Below are 21,689 nucleotides of genomic sequence, written 5' to 3' on the forward strand. Positions count from 1 at the left end.
GGCTGCAGCATCAGGCCGAGAATTCCATAATCTTGCATAGTTATATAGCATACATTGGTGTTTCAAATTTTAGGTCCCAAATATGTTTGAAAGTAAAGTAAATACCCATTATGCGTCTATGATTCCTACCGCCGCGAACAAAAGAGCTGATGATCTTGAAATGGCTGAACCGATTTTGATAAAACATGTCTAAAATCCATCGCTGGAAAACCTGATTTCAAATAAAAAAACCGCATTCAAATCGGTCCACCCGTTTAAGAGCTACGGTGCCACAGACAGACACACAGATACACATAGCGGTCAAACTTATAACACCCCTCTTTTTGCGTCGGGGGTTAATAATACGCGGTGCGAAAATGTCTGGGCAACAAAACGCTTCTTCATACGTCATTAATGCATGCGAAATAGTAGTTGCGTGTTTCATATTTTATTCAAGTTTCATATTATATTTATTGCCCTTGAATTATTACTAGTGCCAGCTCAAAAAATTTAATAACACTCCTTCAAGACCAATCGTACTATATACCTACCTTCGAAGTGAAGTGAACTAAAGTTATCAACTTTTCCTGAAACCGATAGAGACAACTCTTGTAACACGATATTGCTTTTAAATAAATATGTATACATACTCGTATCTATCTAATAGTATTAATGCATTAACAGATACTTTGAATTTTGCGAATATGTTTACTCAGAAGGTTACTGCGCCTTGGTTTATTACAAGTTTTTATATAAAAAAAAATTAACAAAAAAGTAAAACCGACTCCAAAAAAATAACACAAAATTTGTTAACCATTTTCTTTATTTCTCACTTTTTAGTGATTTGTAGCCAAAGTACTTCTCACAAAGATTCCATTAAGCCCAAACACGGCTTAGTTACGTCATTTTATAACAGAGTTCCGTTGTCTACCTTCCGGCTTCAGCATCAGATCTGTTCGAAAGAATCATTTTAAAGCTTCTTCTTAGACGCTTATCTAGGTATATTAATCATGATCGTTTATAGACCAGCGAGCATTACTTAGCTTTGATGAGTTCCATTGGTCATCTACGGTCTTCTTTATCAGGTCCAGTTTACCAAATGATACTTTCTGAATGTAAACTCTTATCTATATGCTAAAAATGCCAAAATCGCTATAGGTATGCCTATAAAATTTGAGGTTTGCCCTCGATTTCCCTAGGATCCCATCATCAGATCTTGATTTGGTGACAATGGGACCATCTCAGAAAAGTACTCTTTCGAATAAAAAAAGAATTTCGAAAATCGGTCCACAATTGACTGAGTAATCGGTAACATACATAAAAAATACAAACATTGGAACATAGAACCTCCTCTTTTTTTGAAGTCGGTTAAGTAACTTGCCCTGTCTGTTGATGTTGGGTCAAATCTTGTAAGTTCATTTTGACCCACATCCAGCAGACGAATTGACTTGGAACTTAGTATACCTACATTATGTAAAACGGGTGATAATACAAGTCCAGTCAACAAAACATACAGTCAGCAAAAAAATGTTTTAAAAATTAATTGTTTAACAAACTTATTTTACCTTTATTTTATCATCCTTTCATTCACTACTTATAATTTGCTATAATGTGCTTAAAGCACACCAACTCCACACGCACAGTACCTACCCTTAGTGTAAGTTTTCGGTTACAAAATACGTCTCGATCGCGTTCGCATTAAAATCTCAATGTGTGTGGAAACACGAACATCGCAAATGTTCCGCTAGAGGCGCTGTTCGTGTTTCCATACAAATTGAGATTTTAACGCGAACGCGATCGAGACGTATTTTGTAACCGAAAACTTACATACACTAAGAGTACATAAAGAAGTTTTTTTTTTCAGATAGGGATGTTAGGATACGCTTATTTATAATTTACCTAATACTTCCTCAGTAGTGTTTGAGTTTAAGCGCCGTTTAGCGTATAACTTTAATGAGACGTGAAAGTGAAAACTACTTAAGTAAATACAAGTAGATAGGTACCTAATTGTAATTAAGTACTTAATGGATTCGATGCAGCTGTAATCTGTATGTAAGATTTTCATTATTATCAGATTATCTTTTTAGGGTTCCGGAGCACAAATGGCAAAAACGGAACCCTTATAGTTTCTGTTTGTCTGTCCGTCCGCGGCTTTGCTCAGGGACTATCAAAGTTAGAAAGCTGTAATTTTGCACGATATGTATGTAAACTTTGCCGACAAAATGGTACAAAAAAATGTCAAAAAAATTTTTTTTTAGTGTATACGTATAGGCGTAAAATGGGGGATTTTTTTTTCTAATCCAACCTTGTAGTGTGGGGTATTGTTGGATAGGTCTTTTAAAATCATTAGGGGGTTGCTAAAACGATTTTTCGATTCAGAGATTTTTTGCAAAATATTCAACTTTAAAGTGCAAATTTTCATGAAAACCGGTGGGTGGAAATTTTTTTAAAAATTCAGAATGGTAGTAAGTATATCAAACTTTCAAGGAAAACTATAACGGCTAAGTTTGCTTGAAAATTATTAGTAGTTTAAGAGTAAATAGCAGCCTAAGCCAGCCTAATAAAATATACCTAAACTTGGAAGATTCCTCCTCCATTCCATTCCTTAGAAAAATATTACTTATTTTTTTCGTAATGGCTACGGAACCCTATTTTAGCCGTGTCCAACACGCTCTTGGCCGGTTTTTTTTTCATAATACTGACCCATAACATAGTTATGTTACCTGATGAAAAGTGCAAATGAGGCCAAAGAAGGTGTATCTCACTGATTCAGTAACGCTTATGTGCAGCCTGTGGGTTGACTATACGCAGAAGGCGTACAACGATTTACGCGTGCAGTACAACAATGCGTTCCGGGTGTTGATGGGGCTGGGGCGAAGGTGCAGCGCATCTGGCATGTTCGCCGAGGCGCACGTGGACGGCTTCGCAGCCGTGATGAGGAAGCGGTGCGCGTCGCAGCGCGCCCCCCTCTGCGCCAGCCCCAACACCATCCTGGAGCCATTGGCCGAGCCATCGGACAGCCCTATGTTGAGCCGTTGGGGGCGCTTGCATGCGCACCTCTAGTTTTATTTTAGTTTTAAGTTTTACTAATGAATTTTATTTAATTTTGTAATTTGTATGGACCTGGTCTAAAAATAAAATAATAATAATTATCAAAAGTCAGTTAAATCATTACTTTGTTTCTTTTTGCTCATGAATTGAAGTGAGAATTAACTAAATTACTTAACGTGACATATTACACCGAACTACATGTCGGACAAAGTGGTTAGTTTTAAGTCATTTTAGTTTATTTTTGCTCATGAATTGAAGTGAGAATTAACTAAATTACTTAATGAATTTACACCGAACTAATGTCGGCCAAAGTGGTTAGTTTTATTTTAACACTTTTTTTAAACCTACGGGTAAAATTTCGATGTTCAAAATATCGAAAATTAAAATATCGACTGTATCGAAATATCGAAAGTTTATATTGTCGAATGGTTAGATAACCTACGTCCAATATATCGAAAATATATTTATCTACAAAAGTAACATCGAAAGATATAAATATCGAAGTCCAAAATATCGAAGTACAGAGTATCGAATATCCTATGTATGAACTATCACGTTTAGTTTTTAATATTTCTTTGTTATTTTTACAGTTTTATTTTTGTTTTTGACTTCTGACTATTTTCAATATTGATTATTATTTTCAGTTTTTACTTGCCAATTTTCAAATTATTTTATGAATTTTACTTAGATGGACGATCCCCTGATATTATTGTAATTTTAATTTTATTTTTCTTTTATGAGAACCTGTTTTGAATTTTCATTGTTTTATTGCTTTTTTTATTATTTTATTAAATTTTCACATTTTGTGACATTCAATTGTTTTCCAATTTAATCTTTTGTGTATTCCTGACAATTTCAGTATAAATTCTCGTAACTTTGACATGTACAAACTATGATGTAATTTTATACTGAATGAATAAATAATCTTATCTAATCTAATCTAATCCTAGACATTTTGACCATAGATATAACAACTTTCGATATTGTGATACAACCGATATTGTAATTTTCGATATTTAAATATGTAACCATTATTGCCATATCCAGAGTTATATCTATGACCGTGCACTATTTCATTCCCAAAGTTCACTAAAACAACTTAGTTACCTAACGATTCCAAAATTTGTTACAAAATATGAAAGCGAAAATTAACTAAGTATTTTGTTGAGTTTTCGACCATCAAATTATAGCTATATGAGCTTTAAATTATGCGAATAGTCACTAACTCGAGTCGAACAATCACTAACTGACATCTAGGTTCATAATTTAAGAGATAAAAGTAAATATCGCTAATAACTTGGAAAATTAAGCTTTTTGTTTCGATTTGGCAGTTGGAACTTACACCGTGACATGTCATTATATCATTGCAACGAGACAACAATTATGATAAATATCTCACGCCATAAAACATTAGATTTTTTTTAATTTTCACAACTTTAAACCTCCGTATCTCAAAACAGCAAAATACGACTTAGTGACTTTTCGCTCTACGGGAACGATTTACTCTAGCTTTGAAGAGGCCTAGTTGTACTAACCGGAAACACAAGACGATATGGCAGCGAATTCAATTCCATAGTACGTAAGGTAGTTCACATTATGAATGATTAAGCGAACCGCTTCGTACGGACTAATGAAATAATAACCACATGGGTTCCACTCGCCTGGACGACCTAATGGCTGCTCCAAAGTATCAGAGATCAAACGCGTATAAGATACATTATTCATCCCTATTGACAAGCAAGTGTCCTTAAGGGTACCCGAAAACCAGTTTGGCTGCGCTTCAGTTGTGATATTTAATGAAATCATTACACAGCATTACAGACAAGCCAAAGCACTGTGAAATTCATAAAATATTAACAAGCACAACACATGACACATGGCACAAAAGATAACAGAATTAACATTTACAAAACGGTCATCCTTCGCCTCACAGAACCTCATACACTCGCTACATAAATTCATATGTCGTAGGTACAATTCAGTACCCAATTAAGATACCAAACGATGTAAAACTGCGTCTTTATTTACTTACTAGCTCCCCGCCCCTGCTCCGCACGGGTACAATATTCAAAATAACCCTTCTTTGGACAGTCGGGTAAAAAGGTCTCCGCGCCGGTAGCCCGTAGTTTTTGCACGGGAAAATTTTTCAAAAAACTGGCCAAGTGTTCCGTACTGTTATCTATACAAAATTAGAAATTAGAAAAAACGGCAAAAACATACGTTTGTTGTATGGGAGGTTCCCTTAAATATTTATGTATTTTATTTTAATTAATTGATTTATTTTTAAGTGAATATACAACTAATATTCTGTGTAGGTATATTTCAAGCGTCCACCTGTTGCGGTTATAAATATCATTTTCACTTCTCATGCTCTAAAAGTAGGTCAATGCAGCCTTACGAGGCGGGAGTAAAATGAGTACTTAAGTCCCTAGGGAGTAAAAGTATTTTTTTTTTAGTTACTTCGTAATTTATATCGAGTCCCTCGATAAAAAATATACTTATAATCTGGAGAAGCCGCTGGCAGACTCAAGCCTATTGCGGCTTAGGACAGGATCATGTATTTTCGCAGAAAGTATTTTTCGGAAATGATCCATTTCACAACTGTTTCATTCGACGATTTTTTTTTCAGAAACTGTAAACTGATCAGGATATATTTCAGGACTATCAGTAGAATCCTATAGGTTAGGTTAGGTTTGTTCTATAACAATCCTGAAATACTTACCGTTTAAATAAAAAAACGTTCTTCCATATGAAACAGTTGAGAAATGAACCATTTGAGAAACATACTTTCGGCGAAAAATTAGAGAACTGCTTAGGAGATTTAGAAAAGGATAGTAAAACAATGATAATAAAGACAATTTTAATGTTCTACCCTTACATTTTATGATATTCCAGTCAGAAGCGAATTAATAATGATAACTGAAAATAAATATATACATCCAACAATTTCATTCACAATTGTCATTAGAGTTAAACGTTCGAAACGAGATACTTTTCTATTGCACTTTTGTTATCGTTATCTACATAATGAAATTTGTATGTAAATGTAATAACCAAAAATATTGATACAATGTACATCTTAAATTCACTTTTATATTATCCTTATTATTTACATAATATACCAGGAGAAATCGTACAAATATATCACATTCATTTACGAATTAATAATAATGACTATTCTGGTATTTTTAAAAGGTAAACGTACTCAATTACGTAAGTAAGTTTTTCGATTCTGTGGTCTCAGCTGGTCGCAGCAAAAGATAGATTTTAACAAATTACCAAAATGTCTGAAGCTTGACGACTTGGACATCGAATACTATATATGGTGTCTATCGTATCAGTTAATCGATGTCCCTGAGCTCGGTAGTTAGTATTAACGCCGCGGTCACAAAGTCAGCGGGAAGCGGCGCGGCGACCGTGCTCTCTATTCATTGCTGTACACTGCCAGGTAACCACGGTGTGGCGAGCGTTACAGCCACGCAATGAGCAGAGAACGCGCTCGCCGCACTGCTGCCGTCTTACTGCGTGACTGCGCCCTTAAACTTTATCTTAATAAGCTGTTGCGTTGCTCTGCGGGACATGTTCCGGGCACTTCGTAGCTCTTTATCTACGAGCAATGGTGTTTCTTCGGATAGTCGTGCGACCAGCAGGGCTACTACGAAACTCGAAACTCGAAGTTCGTATCGTACCGTCCCTCTCGCTCTCGTATTAAATAGTATAAGTGTCAGAGGGACCGCACGACACGAGTTTCGAGTTTCGTAGTAGCCCTGCAGAACGGTGGAGCGCAGTGCACGTTTCACAGCAGTCGCCGTGTCGCGTAACTCCTAGGAAGAGCTACGAATTAGCCCGAAACATGTCGAGCTAAACTCTATTTAAGACTTGAGTTATCCGGATTTATTTCATTAAATATGAGTGAGTCTCACGGTAGTTTCATATTCATAGTTTATCTATCTCATGTGAAATGCGACCGCACTGAAAGAGCGCGCGCCGGCGGAGGCGGCGGCCGCCCGATGGCGCACACTTTGCGGTCTAAGGAGTCACATTTGCACTTGGTGCCGGTGGCGATCACTTTGACGCTATTGGCGCGCGTCCGACACCGGCAACTGGTCAAGCCACGCCGATTCGCCGACCCGTTCAAACCCACCATTTCTGTGAGAGAGAAAAACAGAAACATAACGTCCAGAGTTGGGTAGTTCATCAGTTAGATTATCATAAAATATGAGACGAAATAAATAAACGAAGCAGACCAATAAAATTCATTTGACATGTACCCAAGAAAAGCTGACACAGTATAACAGCTCTACATCCAAACAAAAGTAGTGTGTTAAGCCGGGGTGTTCTCTATTTAAATTAGCGATGGAAGAATTCAAAACTGCTAATTTTGTTTTATTTGTATCATGACAAAAAGTCATATAGTATTAAAATTAGAAAAAGTTAAATACCCGTGTTATTACAGTAAGTTATTTTGTATACTGTTGGTTATTCTTTACATAACTTTTTCACGACACTGCTCAAAAATGTGGCCATAGATAACCTAAATCCAGTACTCAAAACTGCCTATATGTACATATTTACATTTAACAGCTGACTCATTTATGGCTCGAAAAACACAACGACAATATTTTTCCCGGGCGTGCTGAAACGACAATCTGACCAATCAAAAGTACCTTATCGTCTGCTGCATGTGAAATTTAATTGACCAATGAGAATGCGTCATTAATGACTTTTATGATGTCTTTTTTCTAAACGCTTGATACCTACGTACATAATTCTTTAATTTTTTTAAGTATGAAAAAACGCCACAGCATCACCTGAGGTCGGACATGACGAGGATGACGATGACGAGGATTATGTGTTTGGGTAGGTACTGGCCACTAAGAATGAACTTGTTAAAAAAAAGGCACAAAGGAAAAACTAAAATCGGCGGGAGGGGTAACACTATGTACCGGCACGGATAATACCGACATGGGATTCGCGCTGTCATCGTTCATCCACCATTACCTCTCATATTTCGTTTTCTAGAATTTTTTTATCGTACAACGGCAAAAACTACTAGACACTGGCAAAATTGTCCTCCGATGGATAGAGCCATATTTTTTTAAAGAAACAACAACAATACCGACCTGGAAATACCGACCTGATTATACGTGCACCCATAAAAACTCGTGTCAAACTGACATTTATTTATTTATCAAGAATATCTTCAATACCCAAAGCACAATACAGTTAGGTACTTGTATTGTGCCCAAAGTACGCTTCTAAAATCCGAAGGTTTTTTTAAGAGCTCACGGTATACTTACGTTATACGTAAGAGCTTATAGTAGGTACACTTATAACGAAACCGGCTAGAAGAAGGCTATCTAAGGGATGATGATGGCAATAGTTAAAAATCACGAGACATCGACACCAACTAACCTAATTTAAAACCGTTTTTGGGAACCTCATCGACCTTAAAATATTGACTTATAGCTGCAAAATTCGCTCGCCCCTGCTTTGGTTTCAGGCTGTGCAATTAAATATACTTTTTACAGCCTCGTTACATACTCATATTCCCACCATCAACAGAGAACGAGCAAAATGAATGTTTACTTTCCTGCTCACGTTATTTGAGTGTTACCGCTTGCCGATTTTGCAATTCAAGAATAATAGTCGTGAGTAATTAATATTGTTCTTGGATTGATTGGATTAGGACGTCTCGATTATGATTATGTAAATATTAGACGGTTGTGGTAGCTAACATCAAATACTAATCGTTTATTTACTTTACACACTAATCGGGCGTCTACGTCTAGTAGTTTGACCGTTATAGAGAGAGCACTTTTTGGCGTAGCTTTTGTTCAATTTCATAAACGTGAGAGAATATATATCATTAACAAATAAGTGCGTTAGACGTTGCCAAGAGAGCACATGGAAACAGAGAAGATATTTGGCTTTATTTTCGTCTCTATAACCAAGCTCTTTTATCTACTTAAATCCTTTTTTTATACTTACAAACAGCCACGTAAATTTCTTTGGTAGCTTTCGTTATCCTAATTACTTAAATGAAAAAAGATATCATCTAACGACACCAGCTATTACCTTACCGTTTTATCTGTTCATGTAATTTTGAAGATAACGTGGTAATTTTACGTTGGAATTTCCAAATTCATCCAAAGAAATCACGATAAATATATGAAGGCACGTAATCTTGTAGGTACTTTTCTAAATTAGCCGGCTTACACTTATTTCTAACTGCTACATTCACAAAAGCCATAATAATAATACTGCGATAATCTTATTTAAAAAATAACAGTTTTTACTTATTCAAAGAGATTGTTTATTAATAAACGTTATTAAGTATAGTAGAGCGTGACCGTTGTTGGTTTACATTCATGATTATCACATTTTTGACATTTTCAAAATATTATAATAAATTGACGTAGAAGTAGAAATTACCGACTAGACAAATTTTGAAATTGTATTTATGGAATTCATTTCAATAGGCTAACATCTAAATATAGCAGAAGCAGAAAGGTAAACGATGCTAAAAGGATTGATAATCATAATTAATCGATTTATGTCTTGTTCACATTTCCTACTGATAGGAAACTGTAAATTTTATAAAAAGAGTCCGTTTGTTGCCCCGCTTTGCCGCTTGTCTAAATACACAAATGAAAAAGTACCCAGCCAGACCAAGGGTCACTCGAGACACCGATTTATTACTCCAACAAGCCCTTAAGGTTTTTTTGGGTAAAAACTATTTTTTTATATATATAAGTGAGGGCAAACGAGCAGACGAGTCACTTGATGGAGAGCGATCACCAAAGAATTTCAAAGTTCCTATCACAAGTACTTAAATTTATCAACGGTTTGATAGCAAGGCAGAATCTGTCTCTACATAGCCCATTGATTTGTCGTGTAGGTGTGCTTTCGGTGTATCATCGGGTATAATATTTTTTTGTCTAACACAATGTATCGATGAAGAACGTAGGTACATTATCAACAATATAAAACAAATAAGTAAGTTTTTCTTCCAATTTCTCTGGGCCCATTAACGATACAAAGCCGACACAAATGGGACGATATTGTTACAAAAAGATATTCTATTTTCTCATCAAATAAAAGAAAAATAATGAATCGGGATCTACCTATGTATTCCAAATAAGAAATTTCGTTAACGCAGCCTGATTGTCTTTACCTGACATGGGTACGCCTTCACAGATGCTGGAGCGGTGACAGGAGCGGCCGTTCTCCGTGTGTTTGAGACAAAGGAAACCGCCAAGTATCTGCGACAAACATCATTTTAGTGGGCGTTCTGACAAAGACACGCTCAACACCTAATTGTAATGTGCGAGCAAATGGTATCTAGTGTAGAGGATCAAATAATAATCCCATCTATTTCTAAAAGAAATTGGTGATCAAGTTTGAAAATTTGTATTTGTTCATTTCTTTTACCTAATACTAAGTTTGTTGCTTTGGCTAAAATCAGAAGTTATTATGATTTGGGTTAATAATACTTATAAGTAATGAATTGATTGAATTTAATAAACTAAGCAATTTTTTTTAACAATTCGTTAAAACGGAATGTTTTATGAAATATCCATCAAATCAATTGAACAAACCGATCATAACTCGGCAAACTCATGCAGCAGGGTATTATTTACAAAACCAAAATTACTCTGCGATCCACAAGTTTCACGTCACGATTTATTCTTATTGACAAAGTCTCAGAGTATTGACATTCTTATCAACCATTGAGTCCACCGGTGAAAAGTTACTCCTACTATTATGTATTTTTAACCTTTTCCACCCGTCTCGAGTTAGATATTACCTTACGTAGTCGCTCAAGTTCCATAACTTCTAATAAAACATACAATATTAAATGTTATTATAACGGATAACTCACGTCTTAAACCGAGTTTAGCTCGACATGTTTCGGGCTATTTCGTAGCCCTTCCTATCTGGCGTGTTGCGGCAGCCGCCGGTTCGCGTGCTCCTGAGAGGAAGGGCTACGAAATAGGTTTAAGACGTGAGTTATCCGTTATAATAACATTTAATATGAGTGAGTCTAACGGTAGTTTCATGTTCAAAACATACAATCACCGTATTACCATTTAACTTGCCTAAAAACACAAAATGTATTGTCAAAACACAACTAACTACCATAGTCGAGTTTTTCGAGTCTTTCCATTTATATTTTGGATGATAACTACTATCGTTATAAGATCCTGGCTTCTGTTTGAAATACTTATAGCAACATTATGTGAGACTATAAATAGGTAATATCAAATTAAATGTAAGTGTCGCAGAGCTTTCGTGTGGACATGGTCAGCTAGCAGAGCACTTAGGAGGATTAGTCGTAAAACATAGCCTAGTAATAATGGGGCTAACAATGTAATCGGTGAAATTCATAGGACTGTCGTTTGTTGGCAAGTATTATTGTAGGAAATAAAGGTAGTGGACCCAACAGTAATTCCTCTGCCAGAAAAAACTTTACAGTATGATAAAGTATCAATAAATAAATAGTATTGTATAAATTTCCAAAGAATAATAAATACCTAAAGTCTTAAATCGTTAATATATTTTTGCGGAAAAATGCTCCGTTCAGACTTTCTTCACCGGCCATATTCATGTAACGTATTGCAACAATATATGAAATATCAAAAAAAATACCAGCAGAAATACCAATATTAATAAAATATAATTTTTTGGCGTTTCTTGGACCGGAAAATTGCTCCGTCTAATTTTTTCATTGAAATGCCATTTTATTGCCGTTTAATACCTACAAAATGAAAATCTAAAAAAAAATTGCCTTTTTACTCGCTGTGGAAAATTTCTCTATCCATTTTATTTATTAAATTAAGTTCACAGTTTTCTTTCCATTCAAGTATATAAAAACATCCAAAAAAATAACAAGCGTATTAAAAACTAAACATATCGGGAGCAGTGTGTAGGGAGCGGGGTGTACAAGCGGGTTTTTTTTGATATTTTGGATTTAAGTGTATACGTGACTACTTAGTATATACTACTTAGTATATTGAAGTCAAACGATCGGCTACATGTAAGTACTTGCACTGAACCGCGCTTCGCTCCCGGTATAAATCGGGCTTAACAGTGCCGTGGCGCAGTTACAACTCGATTCCCATCGGGTTGCTAACGCCGACGCCGGGTTGCAGGTTGATATTAACGTATTCAATATCCCATTGTCAATCATCGTTATAACAACATATTCCCTCTGTATCTATTATCTGTACAGCCAAGGTCATAAATGTATGGACGTTCTAAGACGTCAATACCTATCTTTACAAAATGTTGACCCTATGGCTGTATAAATATTTATGCCCTCAACTGTACATACGTATACATCGCCCCCCACGAAAGGGCAGAAAAAAGAGATGTAGAGACAAAATGAAGCATGCATTAGGTAACTCTCATTATACGAGTAACTGCTTTGTACTTAGTTGAAACAAAAGTCCCATGGCATGTGCCCTACATTTGCAGTTGCATTTAGGTAAAAGCTTTTTTGTGTCATTGCGAAACAAAAAATAATTAAAAGTACTTTTTGTAGACAAAGTTTCACTAAATTCCTACTGAAGAACAAAAACTTAGACAGCCGTTCAACATGTATTTAAAATATAATGTAACACACTTCACTCAGAAGAATAAGTAATAAAAATAAAACAATTTACCTCATTCGAGCAACATAGTCCATATAACAAATATCTTTCAGACTAATATACATATATAGGTACAATGGTACTTACATGATTTATAAAATAAGAAACAAAATATTACAAACTATTAATGATAGGGCTTAGGCCGTGTAGGTCCTGCGCGAGCCTAGTGCAAATTGGAAACTTCACCCATAAATATCTACCCATTCAATGTTTTCACGATGTTTTCCTTCATCGTAAAATACATGGTAAATTTTAAATGTAATTTCACACGTAAGTTCCCAAAAACTCCGATGTGCGAACCTTACAACCCACGACTGTTGGTTGAGATTTGAGGTCAAACCACTAGATCACCACAACTTTTTTATATTTTGAGTACCTATTTAATCATAACTGATTCATTTCGAAACAAGTAAAGAATACCTAATCAGCCCTAGGCCCGCGAGGGAAGTCGCAAAAGTGTTCTCAATTTATAGACGCTTTCAACTTTACGCGCGAGGCAATTTTACATCTTTTCTGAGAAGAAACCTTGATGGAATAAATTAGTCTCCATTTTCAATTTTGAATCGGTGAACGTTAATAGAAGAAATTATTTTGCAAATATTTCAGTTTTCATACTTGTTCAATCAACAAAATTATTATTTTGTCAAAAGTTTCATTCGTTTGATCAAGTTTGTAAGTAAAGGTGAAAGTGGGCATTTAATATATAAACGTGATCCGATCGTATAACTACACCAGATCTTCACTTACAATCAAGCATTTAACAGTAGTCAAAGACAAGCTCATTACAAGTGTGCATGTTTCAGCACTGATCACCCTGGAGTATAAAAGAAACAAAATAAATACTAGATAGGTAACCTTATTCAATTTCCTACCCTAATTCCCTATTATAAGGTGCATAGTGGCTCAATATAAACTTAGTTTAATTAGTTGTGCTGCCAGCAGACTAAACTATCCGCTATCAATACAAATACATATGTAGGGGGCCATTTAGCGTGTGTGGAGATGTACCCGTATTTTCAAAAGTTGGCTACATTAGCCACATTAGAGCATGCTATCAGAAGTCTTAATTAGGATACAGAAGCAGTTTCCGTAGCTGAAATCGTCACGACCTGGATCATCCATTCATTTAGTGACAGTTAACTACACACACATAAACAAACCTAGCATGCATACAATAAAATTCAAATATGAAGCCATGAAAATTTAGTGAAATTTAGAGCCGCATAATTACACTATTACATAAGCTACAAATATCACTATATGACGCAAACTGCACAAATATTGATGTGTTCCCATGCAACAGTAGGTACCTAAGTATAATCTGCATTGACCACTTATGCTAGTGGTTAATATATAGAAATACCTGTTTAAATCCGCGTCTGTATCTAGCGTTCATGTAGCAGTAGATGATAGGGTTGTAGCAGGAGTGGCTCATGGCCAGCCAGTGGCTCGCGAACCAGGCGTAGGGCAGCCCCGGCCACGCGCCCCACTCCGCGTCGCCCTCGTGCGCCGTCCACAGCACCTGCACACCACACAGTCACCCCATGCCCAAAGACCACTGGCCACTACAAAATGAAAATACCAAGTTCACGTAGACTGCAGCCACGAGAAGAGGTTGGCACACCCATGACTCGTATTGTGCCTGGTCTTGCACAACACACGGCCACCATACGAACCTCCATCCATACGGCACCATCCTCAGCGAGATTAAAAATAGGTAGGTACCAAGTTCATGCAGACCCTCACGCCACGAGACGAGTGTGATGCGTACATGCCTCGCTCGTGTCTTGCTTGCCACTTCCAGCCTATCCAGTTTTTGGCCGGACTCAATGAACCTTGCCAGCGACGCGAGATGGACGCAAGGTTAGTGTTTACATTCTCGAGTTGCGAGGCAAGTACAAGTCGAGGCACAAGGAATCTAAATGGGCTATAATGTTACTTCTTACAGAATGGCCATTATCCGTTTCTTACCGTAGGTGACGATTAAGTATGTTTGAAAGAGCTCTTATGAGCCTCAAAGGAATTCAAGGATAAGCAATTCGAATGTACAGAAAATTCTTGGTAGAAATATGTAGGTACTCATGCACTATGCTATAGCAGCATACATTGAAATTAGTAAAAGACTTACAATGAACACGTTGAGAGGCAACCACGATATTGTGAAAACTGCTACCACAGTCACCATCATTTTGATCATCTGCCAAAGGAGCGTTTAATTAAAATAATTAAAAATTCAATCAATGAAAAAGTTAGTATATTCTAAATTAAAGTTGAAAACAAGCCTACTTAATGGTAACTAATATTAATATACCTATAGCGTAACACATTAGATAAACGGTCTTTGACCATGATAAAAAACTTTTAGCTATTCTAAATAGCTTGACAAAACAACGAAAGGGACGAAATTGATAGCTGAGTTTTCGTTAAGTTGGAAAACAATGCAGTCTTCTGCGCATGATATCTAATTAATTAATCCGTTCGTCAAATGAACAAAATTAAACTGAAAGTTTAATCGCCCCTTTTATGACAATCAGGAATAAACTAATTATTTATTAACTTCAAAGTCGAAAGGGTTGGGGTTTGAGTGACGTAGGTTAAAGGGCCTTCATGAGTGTACACCGACATTATAGAGCATAGTTTGTCGTGCCGATTGTCTTCTTGGGGTACTCCCCAAACATACGGTTTAGCGGGAGCATTTTGATGGCCTTAGCCATATCCCACTGTTTACCTAGTAAACAAACATCAACGGTAGTGCGAACAGCAAAGCACGTAGACATATAATTAGACTAGCCATTACCCGCGACAATAATTGGATAGATCTGGCCGTTGAATTCAGAAATTTTACTAAGTTCCACTGGAAATTCTCCAAAATTACATCCTTAGTCTCCGTACACATACGTACGCATGAGGCACGCTCGTGCAAAATGTCATATCTCAAGACATAGCAGTTGAGATTTAGGGATTTTACATTCGTTATAAATAAACATCCAGCTAACTATTTACTAAATTTTATCCCTATCCATCCACCCAGACTCCTTTTCTACAAGCCAGGCAAGGGAAGCGGAAGACCAAGGTAAATTGATATAGACCTTCGCAAAGTAACGCCTGCAAAATTGATTTTTATTTAGGTATTACGCTGACCTTTCTCTTGGAGCGTTGCATGCGCGTATCACGCGCGCTTTGCGCCTCGCCAGGCGTGCGGCCGCCCCACACGGCGTGCGCTATGCGCACGTAAGTGCACACCAACGCGGAGAGTGGCAAAGCAAACTGCAGGGCCAGCAGCGCGCACGTGTACTGCGAACTCTGCTCGGGATTCGCCCACAACTCGCCGCAGATGTCACTAGAATAGGAAAGATGCTTGAATTGTGCCGCTTAGCTACTACTGTAATAGTCTATTTGGTAGCATTGGTTGATTTATTTAATCCCGATTTCTTGCAGAAACAATTTATAGTTTCAATCCCGATAGCTAGATTAATGTTTAGTTAGTTGTAAAATATTATATTTGTTGTAATACCCTTGTAATACTAATAAAATTTTGTTCTGTGGTTATGGATTGGATTATTTATTATTCTTTTCCCGCAATACACGGGCAAGGCTAGACGTTCAATATTTATCACTTCAGTACTGACGCGTTATTTTTATCTAACGTCGTAAAGCCCCGCAGACTGAATTTAGGACACAGCTACACCTAATTTTTTTTTTTTACTTTTTAGGGTTCCGGAGCCAAAATGGCAAAAACGGATCCCTTATAGTTTCGCCATGTCTGTCTGTCTGTCTGTCCGTCCGCGGCTTTGCTCAGGGACTATCAATGCTAGAAATCTGTAATTTTGCACGAATATGTATGTAAACTATGCCGACAAAATGGTAAAATAAAAATTTAAAAAAAAATTTTTTGTGTACCTGCCATAGACGTAAAGTTTGGGTGTTTATTTTTTTCTCATCCAACCTTGTAGTGCGAGGTTTCGTTGGATAGGTCTTTCAAAATAATTAGGGGGTTGCTAAAACGATTTTTCGATTTAGTGGTTTGTTTGCAAAGTATTCAACTTTAAAGTGCAAATTTTCATTAAAATCGAGCGCCCCCCCCCCCTCTAAAATCTAAACCGGTGGTTGGAAAAATTTGAAAAAGATCAGAATGGTTGTAAGTATATCAAACTTTCAAGGAAAACTATAACAGCTAAGTTTGCTTGAGAATTATTAGTAGTTTAAGAGTAGTAGTAGTAGAGCAGCCTAAGGTATAAAATATACCTAAACTTGGAAGATTCCGTATAAAATACGAAATCCTTAGAAAAACTATTACTTATTATTTTCGTCTTGGCTACGGAACCCTATTTTTGGCGTGTCCGACACACTCTTGGCCGTTTTTTTTTTACTACGTCAATCAAGAAAAGTTTTATAATAAGTTTAATATTATAACGATCATCATAGGACGTGGAGTTTAAGAGGTTACCGTCAAACTATTTAACTCACATTTCGCAAGCTTCGTGCCATAGTGACGGCCGTTGCAGGTTTGAGACGATGGGTATGGGAGCGGCGGTGGCCAGCGCCCCGCCCCAAACGCCAGCGACCACCAACTTCGCGGTGGCTTTCCCGAGTCGTGGCTTCAGCGGCTGCATGATGGCCATATAGCGGTCGATGGAGATTGCTAGCAGCGTGTAGGCGGAAACAAGCACTGACACGGCCTGCGAGTAGTTAACCACCTTGCACATGATGGCGCCAAAGGGCCAGTAACGCAGCACCAGCATCGAAACAAACGAGAACGGCACACAGAACAGCGTCATGAGAATATCCCCGACCGCCAAATTCACTATGAAGTAGTTCGTCACCGTCTTCATGCGCGGAGACGTCTGCACCACAAAACACACTAGTCCATTGCCCACAAGCGCCACCACAAACACAGCACTATACATAAAATACACACACATTTGAAATAATGGCGATGCCATGAAGTCCTCGGCTGGTGTCTCAAACATGCACACCATTTCGTTGTGAGGCCCGGTAAAGTTCTGTGATGAAGTCTCATTGTTAAAGTGCCACAATCCTTGGCTGCACTCCCCATCTTTGCAAGCGAATCGGAGTGTAGTTTCATTTTGGATCGTCGATTCGCTGGTGTACAGCATCCTTCGGTGTCATTAAACGATCACATTATTTTCATGAACGTCTGTCAAGTGTGTCAACGCGGTACCTGAAACAAAATAACGTCAATTATTTTTTGATTCAAGAGGACCAGGTGTTACTTTGCTAATGTCTTGCCAGGCGGGTGCTCACAGGTATTATTGCACTAGTTACTCGTAGCTAACATTAACTATTGTTATAACTAGCAGTAACATTATTAGTTTCAATTTCACAAGTAATTAGAATATTTAAAACATTTTTTGAACAATCACAAAATAGAAGACCAAAGTATTTTACACAGTACCTAAAAATTGGGATCTCGACAAGTCAGTCTCGTAATTCAAACAAAATTAGCGCAATATAAATTTTTATACCCATTCATCTAATTAATTTTGTACCTTAATTACTTAGCACCTCTCCTTACAAATTATCTTTGAGTTTTGAGCAGTAACGATTTTTCACGATTTAAGGAGATGGTTTCGTTTTTAGAGTAAATTAATATGTTTTTCGAAATGTCTTTGAAATTTTAGGAGCAGACAGACACGTCTGTTAGACTGTATAAGATTTACTGAACTAATAATTAATAACACGAGACCACGAGAATACCGATTTCATCGTTAAACAATAAACATTGTGATAGCCTTCGATTTACAACGAAAATATTGACCAACAAGTGAGAATTCCGTTCTACTCATTTATCATAGAGCAAAAATATGATAGCCGTTTTTCTTATGTAAAAAAACAATATTAAATAGTTACTACCGTTTTGGATGTAACATTAGGTAGGTATCATGCGTATAGGACATTACAGGACACGCGGTCGATAGGGCACGCTTGACAAAATATCGTGATGAAGACAAACAGTTGTCTGGAATGTCTTTAATTAGTTTGGTTCAAGGATTCGAAATGTGAGATATTTGTCAGGGTAATGCTACATCGGAGGTCTGACCTTAGAATATACTTACATAAAAGTGATAGCGCACGTTCACTTTTGAAAAATTTGATAACAGACATGTTTTAAAAGCTTGTGCGTGTGTTATATTACCTACACTTATAATACTTTAAATTAATAAAATTAATATTACATGGGGTCAAAACGCTTTGATATTTATGTTCAGGCATTTTGCACAATTAAAAAAAAAACTATACACATAAACAAACATCACGCCTGTATTCCCAAATGGGGTAGGCAGAGCACATGAAACGTTACCGCTTCGGAGCAGCAGCAAGTTTAAAGTAAAAAAAAATATGATAAAAACTATGGTCTTAAGGCCAAAAAAGAAAATTAAAGCAATACATCATTATGTAATCACGTTTGTGTTTCATCAAACAATCATCGAATACAAAAGTAATAAAATTAGTGACTTTCAGCACAGAAATAAAATTTATTAAAATGTTTTAAAACAGAACAGGAAAATATTCGACTTTTGCAAAGAGTATTTCTGTTTGATCTAGGTTAACAAATACTGCCTTTTACAAATTATATTGTTAATAGAATATTACACTTCTTCAAAAACAGTGACTATACTAATTAATAAAAAAAATAGAAAATAATTATAACTTACAGGCAACAATATTTTATATAAAATTCGATCATATAAATAACTATGTACATACATTCTACTTAATTGACTCAGCATAAAAGTATTCTAAACAATATTCTAATGACAATTAACAAATAATCAAATCAATTAAAATTGTAGTAAAATATTTTCCGGTATGTACAATTTGTTCTATAATTAGGTCGCAAAGTTAGGCGTGCAGACAAAATTGGCAATTCTTGGCGGACGCCGAATCTCATTACTACCCTAGTATCTTGAGGTTATTTTTTGTTTAGAGAAACTCAGTTATTAAAACTCTTAAATTGTTGCTCGCTTTTAATTACATGAAAAACGACAAGTGTTTCACACCTAATGGTAAGTGAGCATCACCGCCCATGTTCACCAGCACCATTAGAGGATTGCAGATGCTCTGCCAGCCAAGAGGGCTAAGATGAATATCCCCAATGAATGCCAATAATTCACCGAAGATTGGTTTTTTGGAATCTTTTTGTATTTTTTATTTAATTTCCAAATTTTTTACTTTTAAATTGAAAATACAAACTGAAATATAGATGCACAGAAAAACCTGCTGGACCAGCAGTGGTGTAGCGGTATAGCACGCGGCACGGAATGCCGAGGACCTGGGTTCGATTCCCAGTGCTGGTCTTATTTTTCTGGTTTTTCTGTGCATCTATATTTCAGTTTGTATTTTCAATAATTCACCGGTTAGGATAAGATGATAGTAGCGATAAGGGAGGATAATCAATCACACAAGGTTGCACCAGCCGCAAGATCGTGCTTGGTGAAAACTACGCCAATAATAAAAGGCTACGTTTCCAGGCGAGGATGTGATGCGAGAAATGCAGTGTTTTTCATGAACCAATAGAAACGCTTCATTTACCTATCCTATACAGCATCGCTCTGTTGGACACAGCTGAGGGGTGCGAGGCGAGATAAGTGAAGCGTTACTATTGATTCATAAAAAACACATTCCTCGCAAAATATCTTCGCACGGCCTTGGACGACTTCAATGAGGATTCGATTTGTAGCATTCGAACATGGCGGATGTAGACAATATCTAATTTTGCTATTTCTGTTTCTTTGGCTAGTTGAAGTTTAATTTTGATAGTGTTTTATGCGGCGATTAACCTTAACAGTGAACAGTGATCACAAAAGTTCTATGTTGCTCTCGTGTCTGGCATTTTTTAATGCGCAAGTTGTCTCCACGTGATTTCTGGAATTTTACTATCAAGTTGCAAAAACTGCAATCACCGTACAACGTCCCTCTCAAAGAGAGTTTACCTTGACACTGGCGTAATTTCCCTATTAATTAGGACAGAAAAGCCATATCTTTAAAGAGAAGAAGAAGAAGCTTCAATGAAATTTGCTATATTAATTAGGGTTTTTGGGAGCGAACAACGAACTTGCCTTGGTCCCATCTCTAAAAATTGCGTGTTCTGGCGTGTCCGTCTAGCGTGATCGCCCAGATAGGTAAACGCAAAAAAATATTGTCCCAGGTATACTTCAGTGAAAATTGCGAAAGTTTGAAACAACGAACGTTTAGATAAGACCAGCACATACCTAAATACATCACAAAACCCGGCCAAAAGCATACATACACGCTCAAAATAGGGTTCCGTAGCCATTGCGAAAAAATTAAGTAATATTTTTCTAATGATTTCGTATTTTATACGGAATCTTCCATGTTTCGGTAAATTTTATACCTTAGGCTGCTAATTACTTTTACACTACTAATAATTTTCAAGCAAACTTAACCGTTATAGTTTTCCTTGTAAGTTTGATATACTTACTATTATCCTGTTTTTTTTCAAAATTTTCCACCTGTTTAGATTTTAGAGGGGAAGGGGGGACGCTCGATATTAATGAAAATTTGCACCTTAAAGTTTAATATTTCGCAAACAAATCACGTAATCAAAAAATCATCTTAGCAACCCCCTAATGGTTTTTAAAGACCTATTCAACGATACCCCACACTATAGGGTTGGATGAGAGTTTTATTGTACCATTTTGTCGGCATAGTTTATATTTATATCCGTGCAAAGTTACAGCTTTCTAGCATTGATAGTCCCTGCGCAAAGCCGCGGACGGACGGACAGACAGACAGACAGACAGACATGGAGAAACTATAAGGGTTCCATTTTTGCCATTTTGGCTACAGAACCCTAAAAATGGGCAATTGTAAATAAGCTCTACCTGAAATTATGTACATCGTATAATCGTCCGAATATCACAACTCGCACGAACTAAAACACTTTTCGGGATAAAACTATCCTATAGTCATTCTATACAGATATTTAAGATCGAGTCTCAAACTACTTTCATACCAAAT

The 21,689-nt window shown here is 36.6% G+C and overlaps 1 protein-coding gene across 1 annotated transcript in view; it reads right to left on the reverse strand.

Annotated features, from left to right (window-relative positions):
* Positions 1 to 5,921: 5,921 nt before the first annotated feature.
* LOC141427037 (RYamide receptor-like) overlaps positions 5,922 to 21,689 on the reverse strand; it is a 36,508-nt gene continuing 20,740 nt past the window's right edge. The window contains exons 2-7 of the mRNA XM_074086268.1: positions 17,154 to 17,868; positions 15,828 to 16,026; positions 14,815 to 14,883; positions 14,050 to 14,208; positions 10,208 to 10,295; positions 5,922 to 7,179 (exon numbers count right to left, since the gene is read on the reverse strand). Of these exons, the coding sequence (XP_073942369.1) occupies positions 6,983 to 7,179; positions 10,208 to 10,295; positions 14,050 to 14,208; positions 14,815 to 14,883; positions 15,828 to 16,026; positions 17,154 to 17,803 (1,362 nt within the window). The 5' untranslated portion in view covers positions 17,804 to 17,868 and the 3' untranslated portion in view covers positions 5,922 to 6,982. The remainder of the gene's footprint in view (positions 7,180 to 10,207; positions 10,296 to 14,049; positions 14,209 to 14,814; positions 14,884 to 15,827; positions 16,027 to 17,153; positions 17,869 to 21,689) is intronic.

Source organism: Choristoneura fumiferana, chromosome 4 (assembly GCF_025370935.1).
Source record: "Choristoneura fumiferana chromosome 4, NRCan_CFum_1, whole genome shotgun sequence".
Classification (NCBI taxonomy): Eukaryota; Metazoa; Arthropoda; class Insecta; order Lepidoptera; family Tortricidae; genus Choristoneura; species Choristoneura fumiferana.